The 20,702-nt window shown below is 43.9% G+C and overlaps 1 protein-coding gene across 3 annotated transcripts in view; it reads left to right on the top strand.

Annotated features, from left to right (window-relative positions):
• The window catches only part of dnah5 (dynein, axonemal, heavy chain 5), a 187,907-nt gene that overhangs the window by 77,309 nt on the left and 89,896 nt on the right, over positions 1–20,702 (top strand). For all 3 annotated transcript variants that reach the window (XM_077207318.1, XM_077207312.1, XM_077207325.1), the window contains 6 exons: positions 41–148; positions 243–396; positions 520–666; positions 1,498–1,739; positions 15,383–15,559; positions 20,051–20,255. In XM_077207318.1, the coding sequence (XP_077063433.1) occupies positions 41–148; positions 243–396; positions 520–666; positions 1,498–1,739; positions 15,383–15,559; positions 20,051–20,255 (1,033 nt within the window). The remainder of the gene's footprint in view (positions 1–40; positions 149–242; positions 397–519; positions 667–1,497; positions 1,740–15,382; positions 15,560–20,050; positions 20,256–20,702) is intronic.

Raw genomic sequence — 20,702 nt, 5'->3', positions numbered from 1 at the left:
GTCAATAACAATGAAATGACACTTGTCTCTGCCCTTTAAGATTGATGAGGATGAGCCATTGTTCCTCAGTTTGATTGAAGACCTTTTCCCTGGAATTCAGTTGGATAAAGCTGGATACCCTAATCTGGAATCAGCCATAGACAAACAGGTTGGACAAAAATGCTCAAATATGAAACTGAACGTTTTGTTAGGTTGAGCACTGGGAAACAAAATCAAAACCAAAATCTTTATTATTCTACTAGGTAACTGAGGCTGGTCTTATCAATCACCCACCGTGGAGGTTAAAGATCATTCAGCTATTTGAGACTCAAAGAGTTCGTCATGGGATGATGGCACTAGGACCCAGCGGAGCAGGAAAAACAACCTGCATCCATATCCTTATGAAGGCCATGACTGGTGAGAATTAGACATCAGCCACAAAAACTAGGCCATTATGTCACAGTGGACAGGGTCCATTTCATTGGAAAATAGTAAACATTTGTAATATATATGCAACTTACACTGTAAATGCACGTTTAGATTGTGGCCAACCTCACAGAGAGATGCGTATGAACCCTAAAGCTATTACTGCACCACAAATGTTTGGTCGACTCGATGTGGCAACCAACGACTGGACTGATGGAATCTTTTCCACTCTTTGGAGGAAAACACTCAGAGCAAAGAAAGGTAGATCACCTGTTAAAAAAGTGTATTGAATATGCATAAGCAGCAGAAGCTTTTGGTTACACTTTACTTTAAGGTGTCCTTCTTACAGTTTAATTACAATTAAGTACTGAGTAATAATAAATAACAACTTGTACTTACTATAGGGTTATGTTTCGGATTAGGGTTTGGTTTAGAGTTAGTTGCATTTAATTAAATGCAATTCATAATTTGCTGTTATTACTATAATAAATACATGTAACATGTAACAAGGACACTGCAAAATTAAGTGTTACCAAGTTTTTTTCAGCTCCTAAAACTGTTTTCCTGAAATTATTGCACATATCAAAGTAACTTTAAAATATATAGCACTGAATGTTACAACTATTAAACATAATTAGCATGTCTGTTCTAAAATGTTCAAAAAACACATCTACTTTTGAGGGAGCAAATGTTTTAATATATTTCAGCAGAGCCACTCAGGGCTTTTTTTTTTTTGTCTGGTCAGTTGTGTGAGAAAGCTAATGGTTTCCAAAGTGGTTGAAAATCCTCTAAAACAGGCAAGAGTGTACTATTCCCTCCCTTTACCAAAAGGCACTGAGATCTATAACACATGAAAGAGAATGTTTCGTTTAAATGGAAACAACATTTTGAAACCTATTGACTCGTTTTTTTTTAAATCAATTAACAAGTGCAGCCATCAAACAGGGCATTTGACACTAATGGGCCAAGCAATCAGCCATAAGATGTCAAATGTCAATCATTGATCATAATGATGGATGGAGGCCACAACATTATGCAATTGTATCTGTATCTTATTTCATTGCTCATTTGTACTTCATGGTTTGTGTTTAGGGGAACACATATGGATTGTTCTTGATGGGCCAGTTGATGCTATATGGATTGAAAACCTAAACTCAGTCCTGGATGATAACCGTACACTGACATTAGCCAATGGTGACCGCATCCCCATGGCCCCCAATTGCAAGATTGTGTTTGAGCCACACAACATCGATAACGCCTCCCCGGCCACAGTGTCCCGTAATGGGATGGTGTTTATGAGCTCTTCTGTCCTTAATTGGAGCCCTATTTTGGAGGTGGGTGATAACAAATTAGTACTAAATGATACTATTATTAAGAATTCTATATTTAGATAATTTAAGGGTTACACTTTATTTCGATAGTCCACTATAGAAATTATAGAACTATAAGTAACTTTGCAACTACTCAATGTCAGCTAACTCTCATTAATTTGCATTATTAACTAACTCTCAGAGTATCAGCAAACTGTTAGGTTTGGGTTAGTAGAATAAGTTGACATGTACTTGCCACATTTCTTATATTCAGCAGTAGAGTGTATTTTGGGGGACCATCAAAATAGTGATAGTAGATATTAAGCAGACATTCTACTAATACTCTAATGACTGGTAGTTGACATGTAATCACAAATTTACTTAAAGTTGTCTAAAGTGTCTAAAGTGGACTATCAAAATAAAGTGTTACCAATTTAAGTAATTAAAAAGATACAATTATGTCAGAGGATGCTTGGTTACACTTTATTTTAAGTTTTCCTTGTTAAGGCCATTGCACACTGAGTCTGAAATCTTCGTATGCATTTTTTCGTATTCGTGATTAGGTGGCTCTGAATTGTCAAAACACCATTCAAACACCATTCAAACTGCTTGCTACGGATGCGAAAAATGCAGAAAATAGAACCCGATCCGATTCTTTTTATGATGGTCGAAAGTTTCGTAGACAATGTGCAAGCCTGATTGACATAACGTGAGGTCGATTTTTTTTTTTTTACGTGTGAAAATTTCGGATGCGAATTTCGGACTCAGTGTGCAATGGCCTTTACACTGTAATTATACATTTCAGTACTGATTCATATTAAGTAACTACATGTACTTACTATAGGATTAGGGTTTGTTTCGGTTTAGGGTTAGCTGCATGTACTAATACATCATTTATAGTTATTAATATAGTAACTTCATGTAATATGTAAAAATGACACTGTACAATAAAGTGTAACCGGATGTTTGCTTTCCATAAAATATACAGAAAAAGTTCATCCAAAAAGGAAAATTATATAATTTACTCACTCCATTTTTCAAATATTCTTCCTTTGATGGAGCAAAAAAGGAAATATTATGCTCTTTGTAAAGACTAAGTGGCTGTCAAGCTCTAAAAAGGACAAAAAATGTATCATAAAAGCAGTATTCATGAGTGGACTATGGTCTTCTGAAAGCTATCGTAGCTTTGTATAAGGAACAGACCAAAATTTAGGTAATTCTCTGAAAAACTGCCATAGCTCTTAAATCTCATTAATGCTTGCTCTAATATTCATAGTGTCAAAATATGACAAAGGACACCACAAGGAAAACGTCTCAGGTTACGTATGTAACCCTGGTTCCCTGATAGGGAACGAGACGCTGCGTTTGAGACGCGGTGGGAACGCTCTGCGTGATTACGTCGTAAAGCACTTGTAAAATCAGTCCAATGGAAGCCCGCTACGACATAGGTGACGTCATAGACCAGGAAACTATAAAGCAACCCAGAAATCAGACCACGACAGCTTCTGAAAAACCTGAAGCAAGTCGATCAGGGCATGCAGGAAGTATGGCAGGCAAACGCAGCATCTTGTTCCCTACACCCGAAATTAAGGCCATTGAGGCCGCCATACTCCGAGTAGAATGGGCCCGCACAGCCATAGGTGAAGGCTGTCCGGCCGCTTCATAAGCCAAGGAAATAGCCTCGACTATCCATTTACTCATAACCTGTTTAGATGCAGGGCATCCTCTCTTGAGTGACCCAAAACAGACAAATAGTTGCTTAGATTTACGCCACAGGGCAGCTCTGTGAACGTAGGCATCTAAAGCCCGGACTGGACATAACAGGTTAAGCTGTTCCTGGTCTGGGGTAATAAAGGGCAGAGGATAAATGGCCTGCAGCACTATTGGGCCCCCAACATTCAGTGGGACCTTAGAAATATAACCCGGTCTCGGGTAGAGAAATGCTTTCACCATACCAAGTGCCATTCCAGACATGAAGGAGCAACCGACAGAGCATGTAAATCCCCAATTCTCTTGATAGATGAAATGGCAAGGAGAAATAAAGTCTTTAGAGTGAGGAATTTCTCTGAAACCTCTTCGATGGGCTCGAAGGGAGCCAAAGCCAGACCCTTAAGTACAATGGCCAAGTCCCAAGCCGGTGCTCTAGAGTGCAGTGCAGGTCTCAACCTCAGTGTACCACGGAGAAAGCGAGTAATCAAAGGGTTTCTCCCGATAGAAGCACCCCCCAGAGGGGTGTGGTAGGCCGATATAGCCGCCACGTAAACCTTTAGGGTAGAAGGAGATAACCTAGCAGAGAAACGGTCTTGCAGAAAATAAAGAACTGAACCAACAGGGCAGTTAACAGGATCTATTTGACGTTCAACACACCAAGTGGTGAAAAGTTTCCATTTTAACGCATACAGCCTTCTCGTGGAAGGAGCTCTGGATTGAAGAATGGTTTCTACAACATCGGTCGAGAGACCAGTTTCCCTGAGCCGGGCCCCTTCAGAGGCCAGGCCCACAGTTTCCACAACTCCGGCCGAGGGTTAAATATCGTGCCCCCTGCCTGGGACAGCAGGTCCCTCCTGAGTGGAATCTCCATTGGAGAGCCGTCCAGAAGATATACTAATTCCGAGAACCAAACTCTGGTCGGCCAGTAAGGGGCTACTAGTAGCAGACGAGCCCCCTCTCGGCAAACCCTCACCAGAACCCCCGGAAGCATAGATATCGGGGGAAAGGCGTACAGGTGGAGCCTCGGCCACACCTGCACCATCGCATCCAGACCGAGAGGAGCTGGGTGCGTTAGAGAGAACCACATGGGACAATGGGTTGAATTTGACGATGCGAAAAGGTCTACCTGAGCACGACCAAACTCTTCCCACAGGAGCTCCACCACTTCGGGGTGAAGTCTCCACTCTCCTGGCCTCAGCCCCTGTCTCGACAGAATATCTGCTCCCACATTCTGACGCCCCGGGATATATTCCGCCCTGAGCGACAATAACTTCCCCTGGGCCCATAGGAGGATCTGATGGGCTAATTTGCAAAAATCACGTGACCTCAGACCCCCCTGACGGTTGATATAGGAGACCACCGAAGTGTTGTCTGTGCGGACAAACACATGATGGCCTCTCAGGTCTGGCAGGAAATATTTGCGAGCCCGAAATACCGCCATCAACTCCAGACGATTTATGTGCCAGGAACGCTGATGGTCCTGCCAAAGACCTTGCGCGGAGCGGCCACTCATGACCGCCCCCCAACCCGTAAGGGAAGCATACGTCGAAAGCGTGACGCGTCGACAAGAAGCCCCCAAGACAGGGCCCTGGGCGAGGAACCCAGGTTTCTTCCACATGACCAAGGCACGAAGGCATAGCCGCATGACCTTGATCTTGCGGAACGGATTTCCCCTCTGAGAAAACCCCTTGGTCCTAAGCTACCACTGCCGGGGTCTCATGAAGGCCAAAAGTAATAACGTTGGATGCAGCTGCCATGAGACCCAACAGTCTCTGAAACTGTTTTACAGTGAGTGACTGGCCTAGTTTCACATTCTTTGCGGCTGTGAGAATTGCAGAAATACGAGCAGGAGACAGACGTGCCTGCATTGTGATCAAAACCCAAATCACACCTAGAAAAGTGGTCCTCTGACAGGGGAGGAGAACACTCTTTTTGGTGTTGAGCCGCAACCCCAAACTCCTTATGTGGGACAGAACAACATCTCGATGCTGAACTGCCAACTGCTCTGACTGAGCTAAAATCAACCAATCGTCGATGTAATTTAATACGCGGATGCCCTGGAGTCTCAACGGAGCCAGAGCTGCATCCACGCATTTTGTAAAGGTGTGGGGAGATAAACCTAGGACAAATGGAAGAACCCGATATTGGTATGCTTCGCCCCCGAAAGCGAACCTCAGGAACCTCCTGTGATGAGGATGGATAGATACATGGAAGTACGCGTCCTTCAAGTCTATTGTGACAAACCAGTCCTCGGACTGAATCTGTGATACAATCTGTTTGAGTGTAAGCATTCTGAACTTGAGTTTCTGAACTCTGCTGTTTAACTGGCACAGATCTAGAATAGGACGCAACCCTCCATCCTTCTTTAGAACAACGAAGTAACGACTGTAAAACCCTGACTCTCTGCTGGGAGGAGAACCCCTTTCTATAGTCCCTTTTCAAGAAGTGTCAGTACTTCCTGTTCCATAACCAGAGCCTGCTGTGAGTCCACTACTGTGGGGAGGACCCCTTGAAATCTGGTCGGACGAGAACCGAACTGAATTCTGTAACCCTTTTCTATTATGTGCAGGACCCATAGAGAAATATTTGGCAGAAGTTTCCACGCTGCCAGAAATTCCGATAAGGGAACCAGTCTCTCGAGACTGGCCTCTGGATTTGATTGAACAATCATTTCGGCGCCCTGAAGCGGCGAACCGGCAGGGAACAACCGAACTGACCGTTCAACAACCCTCCTCAGAGGATTGCACTGGGACGCTGACACCTCGGCGCCCTGAAGCGGCGAACCGGCAGGGAACAACCAAAGTGGCAACGCTGCGGCTCTCCTCGGAGAATCGTCCCCCGGAGGGTGCCAAGGAGGAACGGTTCCTCGGAATCGTTCCTCCCTGGAGGGGACCACTCTCAGAAGCCTGATAGCCTTGGCGTCAGGACCTCTTCTTCTTAGACCAAGCTCTCTTAGAGATAACAGCCCTCAGATCTTGTCTATCTCTAACAGGCCTGGGCTGCGACCGCCACTCAGGAACCTCAGATTGAGGAGGTGCCAGAGCGGCGATGCTCTGCTTTTGCTGGACTCTGTGAACGGAGCTCGTAGACGGACGAGGCTGCTCAGACTTTACACTACGAGCAGCCTCGGGGACATTAGATCGGCGAGGAAGAAACCTCTGAAACGCAGCCGCTCATTTCTTATTTTCTTGAAACCTACCGACGACACAATTTATAGCGTCGCCGAACAGACTTGTAGGTGACAGCGGTGCGTCCAGAAGAACAGATCTATCTTTATCCTTTATTTCTGATAAATTCAACCATAAGTGACGTTCCGTGGCCGGAGAGATAGATCTGTCGTACGACGCAATTCTCGAATTGCGTCGGCACTAACTTCCTCACAATCGTCTATGTACCTCAGCAGGTCAGCCTGGTATGCTTGGAGAATTGACATAGTGTGCAAGCACGCAGCGGCCTGACCTGCTTCCGAATACGCTTTACCAACCAATAAAGATGTATTTTTTAGGGCTGTCAGTTAAACGCGTTATTAACGGCGTTAACGCAAAACCATTTTAACGCGATTAATTTTTTTATCGCGAGATTAACGGTCTTTTTGGTCTAGCAAACTTTGTAGTTTTTTTTTCACATGCTTTTGCAACAGGACGCGGCATGCGCGGCGCTGCGCTATGAAACCCATTCATTTCAAGGGCTTGCGCCGTGCGAGGACGTTTTGTTGCTTCGTCGACCAAAGCGCAAGTGGATCTAGACCGGAAACAAAACAACAGGCACGCGCACACACACTTGTTTGGGCTTGCGAGCCGGCCAAATAGGTTAAAGTTACGTTTTGAGTGGATGACGAGCGCGAGACGCCGAAATGGATGCCAATAAGATTCTGAATGGAAAGTTTACTTTTAAAAAGTTGCCAAATGGTTCCATTGACTAGACCAAAGTGATATGTGTGTTTTGTCGTTATGAACTGAGCTATCATCATCGCAGCACGTCCAGTCTGAAATACCACTTGATGATGGCCAAGCACACACACACACCTAATGCGAATTCTCCGCCCCCTCGTCAATATCAGTACCTCGTCAGTATTTCTTTCACCCTTTTATTGATGGACAGTGTTACATTGTGTTACAAAGAAATTATTTGCTCCAAGTGAGAATGTTTGTGTGAAATTGAACACAGTATTGCCTATATTGTTTTCAATAAAAAAAAATGTGCACAAAGAAAGCAATCCACTTTTTTTCATGTTGATAAGAGCATTAAAATGAGAAAAAATAATGAACAAAGAGAAATCAAGAGAAGTTTAGAATAGATAAAAATGTGCGATTAATCGCGAGTTAACTATGACATTAATGCGATTAATCGCGATTAAATATTTTAATCATTTGACAGCACTAGTATTTTTTAAAGGTTTGGTGGTTAACGTCGGGGCTTTCAGAGGCGAAGATGACTCAGGGGAAAGATAACTCGCTAGTGTGTCTTCCGCGCGAGGCATAGATAAATAACCATAGTGCTCAATACCTTGAATTTTACTATAATTACTGGTCTGAGGGTTATGTACTCAGAAAGATGCCGGTTTAATCCATGATCTCGACACCTCAGTGTGGAGATCGGGAAACAACGGGAGTTCCCGACGAGGAGGTCGTGATCTAGATGGTAGAATAACGGTCATCTAACAGACTTTTTCTAGATACAACATCAACATCATCGGCTGGCCACTCAATATTTAATTTAGCTACAGCACGAGATAAAACCTCCATAAGCTCCTCATCAGCAGGGGTATGAGCTGGCGAACACTCAAAATCCCCCATACCCGCGACATCCAGATCCTCAGAACTGGACAGCCGCAATATTGGTGCCCCAGCCCGGGGAGGAGAAGCTGCAGAGCGGGCTCCTTCCTGGGCAGAGACACCGGATCCATCAGGTAAGGGCTGAGAAAGGGCAGGGCCCGTCTCAAACCCCGCTACTAGATCCATCTGCGAACCCCAAGATGAAAGTCGACGCTGAGCCTCAGCAGCAGCGGGACCCGCACCCCGGGGAGCGCGAACCGAATCGTCCTCCTCAAAGAACGATCGGCGAGAGCGGAGCGTTTTCATAGATAGACTCATACAATGCTCACAATCAGCCCCCTCGAGGACTGACTGGGCATGCTCAACTCCCAAACAAACAATACACAGCTGATGTGTGTCCCCACCCGTAATATAACGAGGGCAGGGAACAACACACCGTCAATAATCTTGCTTGCTCGCCATAGTGATAGATATATGTATATATATTGGGCTTGACAGACAACAATAAATAGACAAGGACAGATATACAGCAACAATGTGTTACTAACAATGTAATTCAAACAGGTACAGACAGGCAGAAGGTTCACACACTTAGCAGGACAGAGATCAGACAAAGACTGACTGAATAGAATGAAACAAAATACAAACACTGATTAACAGAACACAGGTGACATAGATGATGATGATGATTAACTAAACAGGTGATACAGAAGAACTAAATGATCATGGATACGAATGAGTGGCGGGAAAAGAACAAAGGAAGACATGTGACTACTGAAAATACAAAAAAAAAACACTGACACTTGACACTATGTATGTATAGTGATGAATGTTTATATGTGAGCACTTTTTATCATATAAAATGATCATGCCTCTTCAGAAGACTTGGATTAAACTGCTTGATTCCAATGAATTACTGGTACAATGTCTTTTTGAAGCATTAAAATGTTACTTCACCTAAAAATTAAATCATGTCGTTTCAAATCCATAAGACTTTCGCGTATATAATCAGAACACAAATGAAGATATTTTTGATGAAATCTGAGAGCTTTTTGTTCTGTTCATTGAGAGCTACGCAACTACCACTTCGGCGCATCAAAAAGTTCATAAAGAGATTATAAAACTAATCCATATAAATCGGTTGGTTTAGTCCAAATTTTCTGAAGAGACTTGATTGCTTTATATGATAAGAAACATATGATTTAGGCTTTTTTCCACATTTAAACATTGATCAGCGAACATAAACAGAAGCTCAACCGAACCCGATTGACGCTCAAGAAAAAAAACGTAGTGGTTCTTGCAGAAGGTTAAACATGCCTCATAACACACGAGAATGAACCTCATTGGTTCTTGCGGAAGCTCAAATGTGCCCCATAACAGGGAGGGAACGGAGACGTAGGTCATGACTGACCAATAGGAATCTCGCTAGAGAGGCCAATCTACTTCGAGTAAAACTAAAACAAGCCAATACACATTGGTGTGCAATCATTTGCAACAGCTGTACAGCCTCGCAGCGCGGGTATTTAACGGCGGGCGACAGCAGATGTGGCGACGGGTTCCCTATCGGTCAGTCACTACAACGTAGGTCATGACTGAGCAATAGGAATCCCTACCAAAGCGTCACAGCTGCTGCACCCCATCCAGCGCCCCTGTGCAAGCCTCTACACCTTCTTGCCTGGAAAGACGATAGGAGGAGGCTTACACAGAGTGAGTCTGACACTGTTGTTCCGTGATAATCCATACAGTGAGATATTGGATAACACTGGGAAAGCGTGCCCTTTCTGTTTAGGAAGGAACGCTGCGGAAGCCACTTCTTCAAGGAGTTATGTGGAAACACATATGAACTAGCCCGAAGGCTGTACTGCATATTAATTAATGGGTGACTTAGCCCAAGGGAAAGACACAGGCTTCCGATAGGAGCAGCCATGGAATATACACATATGGGATCCCCGTAGGGTCACACATATGGAACCCAGCCCAGATCCGGTTCTCAAGGATTCAGCAGATAAGGGTCTCGCGCATGTCAGCCAGACACAGCCAGAGATGGCGTTCCAGGACCACTAGTGTGGACATCGCACAACCCACTGACCGCGCAGTGACCTTCGTCGCACGAAGCGCGAGGTCAGTTGCGGCACGAAGTTCTTGGAGAACTTGTGGATCATGACCACCCTCTTGCAGGTCCTTCAGTGCCTTGGCCTGATGAACCTACAACAATGCCATAGCGTGCATGGCAGAGGCAGCTTCCCCACAGGCCTTGTAAGCCTTGCCGGTCAGGTCCGACGAGTACTTACAGGCCCGGGAAGGAACATACGGTTCTCCACGCCAAGTGGAGTTAGGGCACAGTTGCATAGCAACGGCCCGTTCCACTGGCGGGATACGCGTTTATCCCTTAGCTGCCCCGCCATCAAGGGTGGTGAGGGAGGAGGAGCCACCGAGACAGTTTCTGGCAGTAAAAGGTGCCGTCCACGTCCCTGTGAGCTCCTCATGCACCTCCGGGAAGAAAGGCCCTGGGGTGGGTTGCTAAGAACCAGCGCGCGCCACCCCGAGATACCAGTCGTCCAACCTCAAGGGCTCGGGACACGGTGGAGGGTTCCACACGAGCCCGATCCTGTTGGCAGCCCGGGAAAGCATGGCCATCATCTCCGGGGGCCTCATTTATAAACGTTGCGCACGCACAAAAGAAGGCGTACGCCGCTCTCTACGCAATAATTGGTATTTATAAAAAGCAAACTTGACGGGAAAATGTGCGGTCCTTCACGCAAGCTCTGACCCAGGCGTACGCACAAAAACGGGTGAAATGAGAAACGGCGACACCGTCGGCAGATGGAAGAAACACGTGAAAGTGTGTGAAACTGTAGACCGTTGTGTAAAATAAATGGCAATACTGCCTCTCATAAATAAAACGAAGACTTCACAAAGCAAGTCTTACAATCAACAGCCTACACGAACACCCGTTTGATCGATCTGAAACAGAAATGCAAATTAATATTTCCAAAAAGAAAAGTCAAATATGTTCTGCAATAATATTGGCATGTTATACAATTCATCCTCATAAATAAGATGGTAAACAGAACGAAATAATGTACAAAACTGATATTCACGCCAATGTGTCCGTCTGGCGGAGCAGATATAGATGCAATTAGATAGTCAGTCAGATAGATATATAATTAGGGAGATATATAGCCTAGATAGATTTATAGACAGATAGATAAATAGTTGTATTATTTGTCCTCTGGGGAAAGTTGTTTTCATACTAAAAATGTCTTCATCAGCTACGGAATCATGGTATTCATGCATATGCCTTTAGTTTGTTTTATTTTTGATAAAATAACGTATGACGTAGCCTATGTCTCAACCATTCAGAAAGCTGCAAGAAATTACATTTGCGCTGAACTAATTCCCATTTCCAAGTAGATTATAACCAACATCTGTAGCTTGTCAGATGCAATTAAATGAATGGAAATAAAATGCCCCATCACAATGCGTAATGACGCACAATGGCTGATCTTGCGCTCTTAGAAGATGTGGCAAATGGAAGGATTCGGAGTGAACGCATCTTCAGACAGCAAGAAGATTTGCTGGCAAATGAGGACGAGTGGCTCATGAGCCGGTTCCGACTTCCTCGAGCTGTCCTGTTGGACCTCTGCGGTCTTTTGGCCCCCGCGTTACAGAGGAGCACTCGGAGGAACCATGCCGTGCCAGTCCCACTTCAAGTCCTAACAACACTAGGATTCCTGGCGACTGGCACTTTTCAGAGGGAATTGGCTGACAGGTCAGGCATATCTCAGCCGACCCTTAGCCGGATAATGCCAGACGTTTTAAAAGGCATAATAGCTTTGTCCCATGAGTGCATAAAGTTTCCATACACGGCGGGTGAACAGGCAAACAAGAAAGCTCAATTTGCAGCTATGTACGGTTTCCCAAACGTTATCGCTGCTATTGACTGCACTCATGTTGCCATAAGGGCACCGAATGTGAATGAAAATGCTTTCATTAATCGAAAGCATTTCTATTCGATCAATGTCCAAATTATTTGTGATGCAGACATGTTGCTCACTAACGTAGTAGCTCGGTGGCCTGGGTCAACCCATGACTCATTCATTTTAAGACACAGCAGTGTTGGGCGCAGACTCGAGGCTGGTGCTGTGCGTGATGGCTGGCTTCTAGGTAGGCTACGTTTGATTACTAGACATTTTACTGTACTTCAAAGTCTTAACCCTTTCACTATCCTTGCAGGGGACAGTGGATATCCCCTCAAACAGTGGCTGCTTACACCTTTCCTCAATCCACATAATGCAGAGGAAAGGCACTACAACATGTGCCACAGCCAAGCTCGCGCTTTAGTGGAGCGCACCATCGGCCTGTTTAAGGGCAGATGGCGCTGCCTCGACTGCACTGGAGGGAGGTTATTGTACACTCCTGAAAAGGTGTCCAAAATCGTGCTGGCATGTGCTGTGCTACACAATGTGGCACAGCTTAAAAACGTGCCTCTACCCCCTGACGCCGATTGCTGTGTTGGCCCCGACCCTGACCCCCATCCCCAGGCATTTGAGCCAAATGCTGCTGCTGTGCGCCAGCGTTTGGAAGTAATGCGTCACTTGTAAAGAACAACAAAAGGTGTGGAAAAAATATATAATTTATTCAAGAATTCCCTCATTGTACTGTTTATTTCAGTTAGGACAGTCTTGATTTCACCCAACTCCTTTGCCACCTCTCTGACTGAGTTAATGACTTCCCTCTGCATTTCAAGGACTGCATCGGTGAGGACACGCCCGCTGCTGGAGGGTTGAGAGCCGCGTGCCGTGGAGACGCTGGGCACAGACGACTGCTCAGCTGCAGCCTCTGAACCACTGGCACTGGCCCAGCTAGAACACCCAGCGACTGAAATAAAGATTGTTCTATATGAATAAATTGTAATCGTGTAGCCTACATACATGTGACTTGACTGCATTCATTTGACTTATTTCACTTACCTGTGTCATCCGGTGCATCTGGCGCGTCAGTGTCCCCCTCCGCCTCAGTCACCACTCCACTTAATAGGGATTCCCCAATAATTGCCGACAGTCTCTCATCAAGAGGGGTCAGCTCCGGTGTCCCCTTTCCCCCACCCGTGGCAGACACACTCTGGCGATGGAGCGCTAGACGCTTTTTTGCCTCGACTTTGATGTCTGACCATTTCTTTTTTATTTCGGCCACAGTCCGAGGTTGTGAGGCTACAGCATTTACAGCGTCTGCAACCTTTTGCCACTCAAGTGCCTTTTTGGCATTAGTAATGCCCACACTGTGCCCTCCAAACAACATTTTTCTCCTCTTTTCCACCTCGCCAACGATAACTTCTACTTCACATTGAGTGAAGTTAAGTTTTTTTGATTTCCTCTCTATGTTTGCCATAATTTCACAATCTATGAATATTAACATGTGGGCGTTTCACGGACTATTTATGGGCAACTATGGGCGTGACATGAAGCCGCAAAAGCTGCGCTACATTTAGAATTGATTGGGATTTATTAAGGACAAAATGCGTAGGATGTGCGTGCGCACGGTTTTATAAATCCGAATATTTCTGTGCGTACGCATGTCCTATGTTTCATCCGTACGCCACTTCTGACGCAAAACCTACGCAAAGTTTTATAAATGAGGCCCCGGGTCCCACTCGGGCACTGCTGACACACCCGAAGGAGGCAGCGGCTCCGAGCCGTCGTCCGCGGAGAGGTCTGACCCACCCTCCGATGCAGCGATCGACATCTGGTCGTTGCAGGGAGCTCCGAACGAAACGACTGGTACACATCTCGAGGATGCTCCAGCACGCTCCGTTGGCAGCTCAATTGGTTGCTGAGCGTGAGAGGGGTGAGGGTTCCTAGGGGGTTGGTTCACCCGTCAGGTCACCCGTGTCACCGCCCGAAGCAACCTGCGAAGGGGGGTTGGAACGAGGCGTAGGCACGGGGACCCCCGCCCCTTTGCAGGAACAAGAGTCTCGACCGTAGCTCCGAGATGGTCATCTTCCCACAATGGGTACATGACTCATCCACGAACGCTGCTTTTGCGTGTTCGAGGCCCAGACACACTAGGTAGCGATCGTGACCATCCCGCAACCCCAGGTAACGACCGCATCCAGAAACACACAGATAGAACGTCATCTTGAAAAAGACGCGAACTATCTGTGTAAGCTCTTTTAGGGACTACTCTCACTGGTGCTGAAGCACGCAGGGGAACAGCCACATCGATCACAGACGGGAATGTGCACCCGTCTGTGCGCTGGATCTCTCTCGCTGGAGGTCTTACCAGCTGTTACAACAGCTTTTGAGCGCTTGAAGCGCACCTCACCAGCTGTTAAAACAGCTTTTTTCTTGCTCAGTTTTAAAACAAAAAAGAAAGAGAGAGAAAGCAAACTGTTCGCGCTGCCGTGCTGTCGCGCCCAGCACCGGAAAGGAGAGGTCCAGAAGGCTCGTAGATCAGTTTCAACTGACTTAGCAGAGGCATCAAAGTGTTTGGCTCCGAAGCAAAAAACTAGTGTGCGATCGCACCAGCTGCTTGTTAAATACCCGCGCTGCGAGGCTGTACAGCTGTTGCAAATGATTGCACGCCAATGTGTATTGGCTTGTTTTAGTTTAACTCGAAGTAGATTGGCCTCTCTAGCGAGATTCCTATTGGTCAGTCATGACCTACGTTGTAGTGACTGACCGACAGGGAACTGTTTTATCCTTGCTTTTATTTTGTGATTATTTTTATTCCTTTCAATGTAAAGCACTTTGAATTACCATAGTGTATGAAATGTACTATATAAATAAATTTGACTTGTCTGTGTTAACCAAGTTTGAAAACTTAGAATCTACAATATTTCCCTCCACATTTGCATAATAAAAGTGGAAAAAGGCACCCACAGAACCTCAAATGTAGAAACCAGTTGCTGTGCTAGCTATTCCTTTTACTCCACTCTGAATTAATGAAGTCTAAAATCCCCAAGGCATTTCTCTCTGTCTTTTTAACAGACTTCAAAGTGTTCAACTGTTCAATGCATGAAGAGTAAATGAAGGAGATCCAGAGAAAAACAGTGAAGAAGGACAAACTATATTTGAGCTCTCAGGGATACATCATTTTATTTCAGTGTGCAGATATCTCCCACTATGTGTATGTCCTTCCTTACAGTTTTTTTCACTCGTGTGTTTGTGTGTGTGCTTTCAGGGCTGGCTGAAGAATCGCTCCCCTCAGGAAGGGGTGGTCCTGAGGGATCTCTTTTCGTCCTCCTTCTCTGAGCTCTATCGGTTCAGCATTCAATCTTTGCAGTATAAGATGGACATGCTGGAGGCCTTCATCATCATGCAGTGCATAAACATGCTGCAAGGACTCATTCAGCCCAAGGTTGTCAACAGTTGTAGTCCTCTTTACAGATTTTGCAACATTGAAAGACTGCTTACTAACATGTCAATCCAAAAATAAGGGTTTTAAACTTCAGCTTCTGTCATTAAAAAACAGAGTAGCACACTTGTTAGTACATATACTGTGTACCAGGGGTCACCAATTAGCAGACCACTGTCCATTTCCACCCTGAGACAATGGTTGCACCATTTTAACATTTCTACATTTTAAGTGAGCAGCGCATAAAAACAAGAGAGATGTAAACACCACAAGCGTTCAGGGTCATTTATGTCTAGCTCTATATCTCCGAATTCTTTTATTTAGGGCCAGACTCACCTCTTAAGCCAATTTGCATGTTGCTTCTCTCTCGCACTAAAGACATAACAACCATGAAGATTTCCATTACACGAGAGTAGATGTTGAAACTTCATGCTGATTTGTACTCGGCTTTCGCCAAGATAAGCACCAACTAAGGCGTAGCTTTACAGTAACCTATGGCTTCTCCATCCATTTACGCTTCTTTCCATATGGTGATGTGAATCTCCTTCTGTCTGGTGTTAATAGCTGCAGTGTATTTTGCGCGTCAGCACACACAACGGCTGCAACCACATTGCGGTCCCCCCATAACAACCCTCTGGATTGAGCTGAGTTGGGAACATCTCTAGGGTCTTTGAGTGGGCACTTTCCGTCCTCAGTGTTTCGTCGACTAGCCCACCACACCTCAAGAGGGCTCGACAGTGACTCTGGCGTCCCAGAGTCACCCCCCTCCGTCCCCCACTCAACTGAGCCCAGCTTACTGACCTTTACCTCCCTCCTGCTGTTGAGGTTGCTCCTTCCTCATAGTTCACATGTGACCTAACCACAATCTCTCCGCAACCCGACCATACGCGTCAACCCGTTTGACTAAGGCTGTCGAGCCCCTCTGCTGTCATTAAAGCGGCAACGGTTCCGTATGGCATACTACCTGTCCAGACACCAATCCTCATTCACGCAAAATACACAGGAACATAATATAATGCAAACTATACAAATAAACCAACAGACTCTTCGAGTTTTCAAGAATTCTTCAAACCCGTAGCGTGTCGGCCTGTACACAGCCAGCCAGAATCTTTCCGTCTCAACCACAGCCAGTTGCACAGCCTTGTCCCTTCTCCCTCAAGCATTTCATTTTCCCTTGATGAATCTTCAAACCCCTAACCGTTGTCGTCTTGATCCAGCCACAGACACAAGCTGAGTTCAATGACTTTGCTAACTGCAGAACCTGAACTAGTCTTTTGTGAAGTACTCTCCATACTCATATCTGTTTCCATTCCAAAGTCGTTAACCATGTTGTTCAACATTGAGTCATCTTCCGCCCCTGCTCTCGCAGACTCTAGGGGTATTTTTCTCTTTAATTTTTCAGAAGCCTTGGGGGGGGTGTATCCAGCATCCTGTAAACACGGAGCTGGATACTGCAGACAAGGGTAGCTAACCCTTGCCAGCCCCATTGGGGTCTCTTTCCTCCTGTCAGCTTTCTCTCCAGGCTGTCACAAGGTCTTTCCCTAGTTGCCAGCAGCACTATTCACCGCAGTCACTGGATGTATCCAGATCTTCATGATTTCCATTACACGAGAGTAGATGTTAAAACTTCATGCTGATTTGTACTCTGCTTTCGCCAAGATACGCACCAACTAAGACGTAGCTTTACAGTAACCTATGCTTCTCCATCCATTTACGCTTCTTTCCATATGGTGATGTGAATCTCCTTCTGTCTGGTGTTAATAGCTGCAGTGTATTTTGCGCATCAGCACACACAACGGCTGCAACCACATTGCGGTCCCCCCATAACAACCCCCCATGCCAACCCAAAGTAATGTGAATCTCCTTCTATCTGGTGTTAATAGCTGCAGTGTATTTTGCGCGTCACCACACACAACCGCTGCAACCACAGTGCGGTCCCCCCATAACAACCCTCTGGATTGAGCTGAGTAGGGAAAATCTCTAGGGTCTTCCAGTGGGCACCTTCCATCCTCAGGGTTTCGTCGACTAGCGACACCTCAAGAGGGCTCGACAGTGTCTCTGGCGTCCCAGAGTCACCCTCCTCCGTCCCCCACTCAAGTCAGTTCAGCTTACTGACGTTTACCTCCCTCCTGCTGCTGAGGTTGCTCCTTCCTCATAGTTCACATGTGACCTAACCACAATCTCTCACAATCTCTCCGCAACCTGGGAGAGATTTCCTTTGTTCAAACTGAAGTACACTTCAGTTGACGTGGTTATTCTAACAACAGTACCGAAGATGCGGTGGTGAGCTGCAATACTGTTTAAATGTTGAGCAGGCAATCTCATTGGCTGCAGAATCAGCAGAGGCCCACCACTACTACTGCTGTCCACAAGGAAATGTATAACTATTCCAAAAAAATATTGTAGTATTAAGGAAATACAGAGAGTAGGCCTCTTGGAACTTTAATTGAACACCCCTGCTTTATACATTAGTGCACATACAGTCCATTATGCATGTACAACATTTTTCCATTATCCCCTCATAAACTATTCCTTTATAGTGGAAGTCATGCAGTCCTCTACTTGAGAGAGCAATGCACAAAATGAGTGAGCATTTTTGTGCACCGAAGAGGGCAGTGGTGATGTAGTATAAAGAATGTCTCCACATACAAGATTTCATTCATGAGATTCATTGGTGCAGTATGGATGTTTTTAAATCGTATTACAATGCATTATATGAATAAGCAACGGTTTCTGACAGTACTATAAAATCTCTGACACCTGAAACTGTACTAGTGATAGGGTGATTTGATAAAGAAATGGTATAGCAATGGTTATAGCAAAATAATACAATTTTGCTACATTTAATTCAGTGAGATTTGATTAATCATTAAACTGAAATATTGAATGCTCGTTGCAGCTGAAGAAAATAAAATATGTAAGCTCATTATTATGTGATAGAATATAAGCAGAATAAGCTTAAATCCATCTATGAATGAAATAAATATATAGAAGTCCTGACCAGGGCTGCGTTTCCCAAAAGCATCTTAAGCCTAAGTTGATCGTAAAAACGATCGTACGACTGATCTTAATATTATGGCCTGTTTCCCAAAAGCATCGTAACTTAAGTAGCACTTGAAAATCTTCGTAGAACTACGAGTGCTCTGGAGTAATCGTAAATCCCCAAGTGCATCGTAAGAAGAGAGGTCACCTGCAGGACAACCGGCAGATTACACTTTTTATCTAGATTTAACAGATTACACTGCAACGTGAGTATAAGGTTTTGATTGTACTTTATTGTACACTTTGTTGTAGCTACTTGTGTTTTGTTTAAATTAATAAATTAAATAATTAAAAAGGGAAGAAAAAATAGAAATACACATCTAAATTAAACGAATGAACAAAAAAAATCATAAAATAAGTAATCTGGGAAATATGCTTTAAACACTGGGCAAAATAGGGATAAATTTAAAAAAATCTGTCAACTACTTGCTGCCGTGCACGAAACCATGTATTGGGCATTTCTTGCGGACCTCCTTCCCTGATCTTTAAACACGGTTGCAGTTAATTTGCAATGTCCTCCCAGATGTTTTTTTTTTTCCTTATTTGTATGGTGTCCTTTAAATCTGTTAAAAATAAAAATTTTGTCTCCCTCTATCTCCTCTAAAAGGACATTCATTTGATCTTTTTGAAAGGTATCTTCTCTTGTTTTTTTGTTTTTGTTCAGCCATTTTGCCAGCCTGTATAGGTGCTTTATATCTATATAGTCTTGTCTTGATTTCTAATCCACAACAAATGACGATTATTAGGTTAAACGTTCAGAATACGCTTCAATATAGGGTTATATTTCAGCACTTCGCGATTGGACAGCTATGCTTAAGTAGCACGTAGAACGCGTTGTCGCGCGTGGAATTTCGGCGAGCGATGTGTAATGTGTAATGTGTAATTTAATGTGTCCCTTTAGGACACATTAAATTGATCAAAAGATTATATATATATATATATATATATATATATATTTTTTTTTTTTTTTTTTATAATCTTTTTAAATCTTTTGATCAATTTAATGTGTCCTTGTGGAAAAAAGTACCAATGTATTTATATATATATATATATATATATATATATATATATATATATATATATATATATATATTAAATAAATGCTGTTGTTTTGTACTTCCTTTTTATCAAATAATTTAGAAAAAAGCTCAATTTCAAACCAACTGTTACTCTGTAACAACTTATTTTAATACTGATAATAATAAGAAATGTTACTTGAGGAGTAAATTGTAATGATATTTCACAATATTACTGTTTTTACTGTATTCAGTTGTCATATGGGTATACATTTTCAAGTTCACAATAAAGGATTAGATTATTTTTATTATTATTATTATTATTGGGATATATCTGATCATGCATAATATCTTTTCTCTGGTTTCATGAGTGCAAAAATAATAATTGTATCAGGCCTTCATGCTCTGACAGATCTTTGATGATGTAACCCATCAGGAGCAGGGAGGGGAGCTGTCTCGAGAGCACATGGAACGTCTGTATGTCTTCGCTCTGATGTGGAGTGTGGGAGCCTTATTGGAACAGGATGATCGAATGAAGATGGAGCAATGGCTCCGTCACCATGACAACATCTGCCTGGATCTTCCCAACATCCCTCCCCACAGCGAGGACACTATGTTCGACTTTTACGTCACTAATGATGGTATCTTACACAGTCACATGCCTCATTCTGTGTTATATTTGCTTCATTTTTATCTGTCTTTGTCTATGGTTCTGTTTACTTATAAATCTTTAATGTATAATAATTGTGTAAATGCTTTCAACTTGTCAACTTTTCCGATTGGTAAATTACAAGAAAAGCTGTTTAGTAAGACTGACTGAAGGTTTTTCTTCTGAACAAGAGCATGCTGGGAAATTACTCTTTCTGTCAGTACAGTTCAAGCAGCAGTCTATAGAATTTTTATGACATTTTTCCTATTGAGAGGAGAATGTGCATGTTTATGGAGAATAGTGAATCTGAACTCTGTATTCTGCAGCCAGACAAATCTGACACTCAAGGTTTTTATTCTGTTTTGATCGTTTTGCTGGGCATTTTTTTTTGGTGTAGTATATTCCAGGTTGACTTCTTTTCACAGCTGGTGCTTGAAAC

Source organism: Siphateles boraxobius, unplaced genomic scaffold, assembly GCF_051911475.1.
Source record: "Siphateles boraxobius isolate OS27281-9 unplaced genomic scaffold, OSU_SipBor_1 12, whole genome shotgun sequence".
Lineage (NCBI taxonomy): Eukaryota > Metazoa > Chordata > Actinopteri > Cypriniformes > Leuciscidae > Siphateles > Siphateles boraxobius.
The sequence above is the reverse complement of the archived record's forward strand: the minus strand, read 5'-3'. Positions and strand labels throughout refer to the sequence as shown.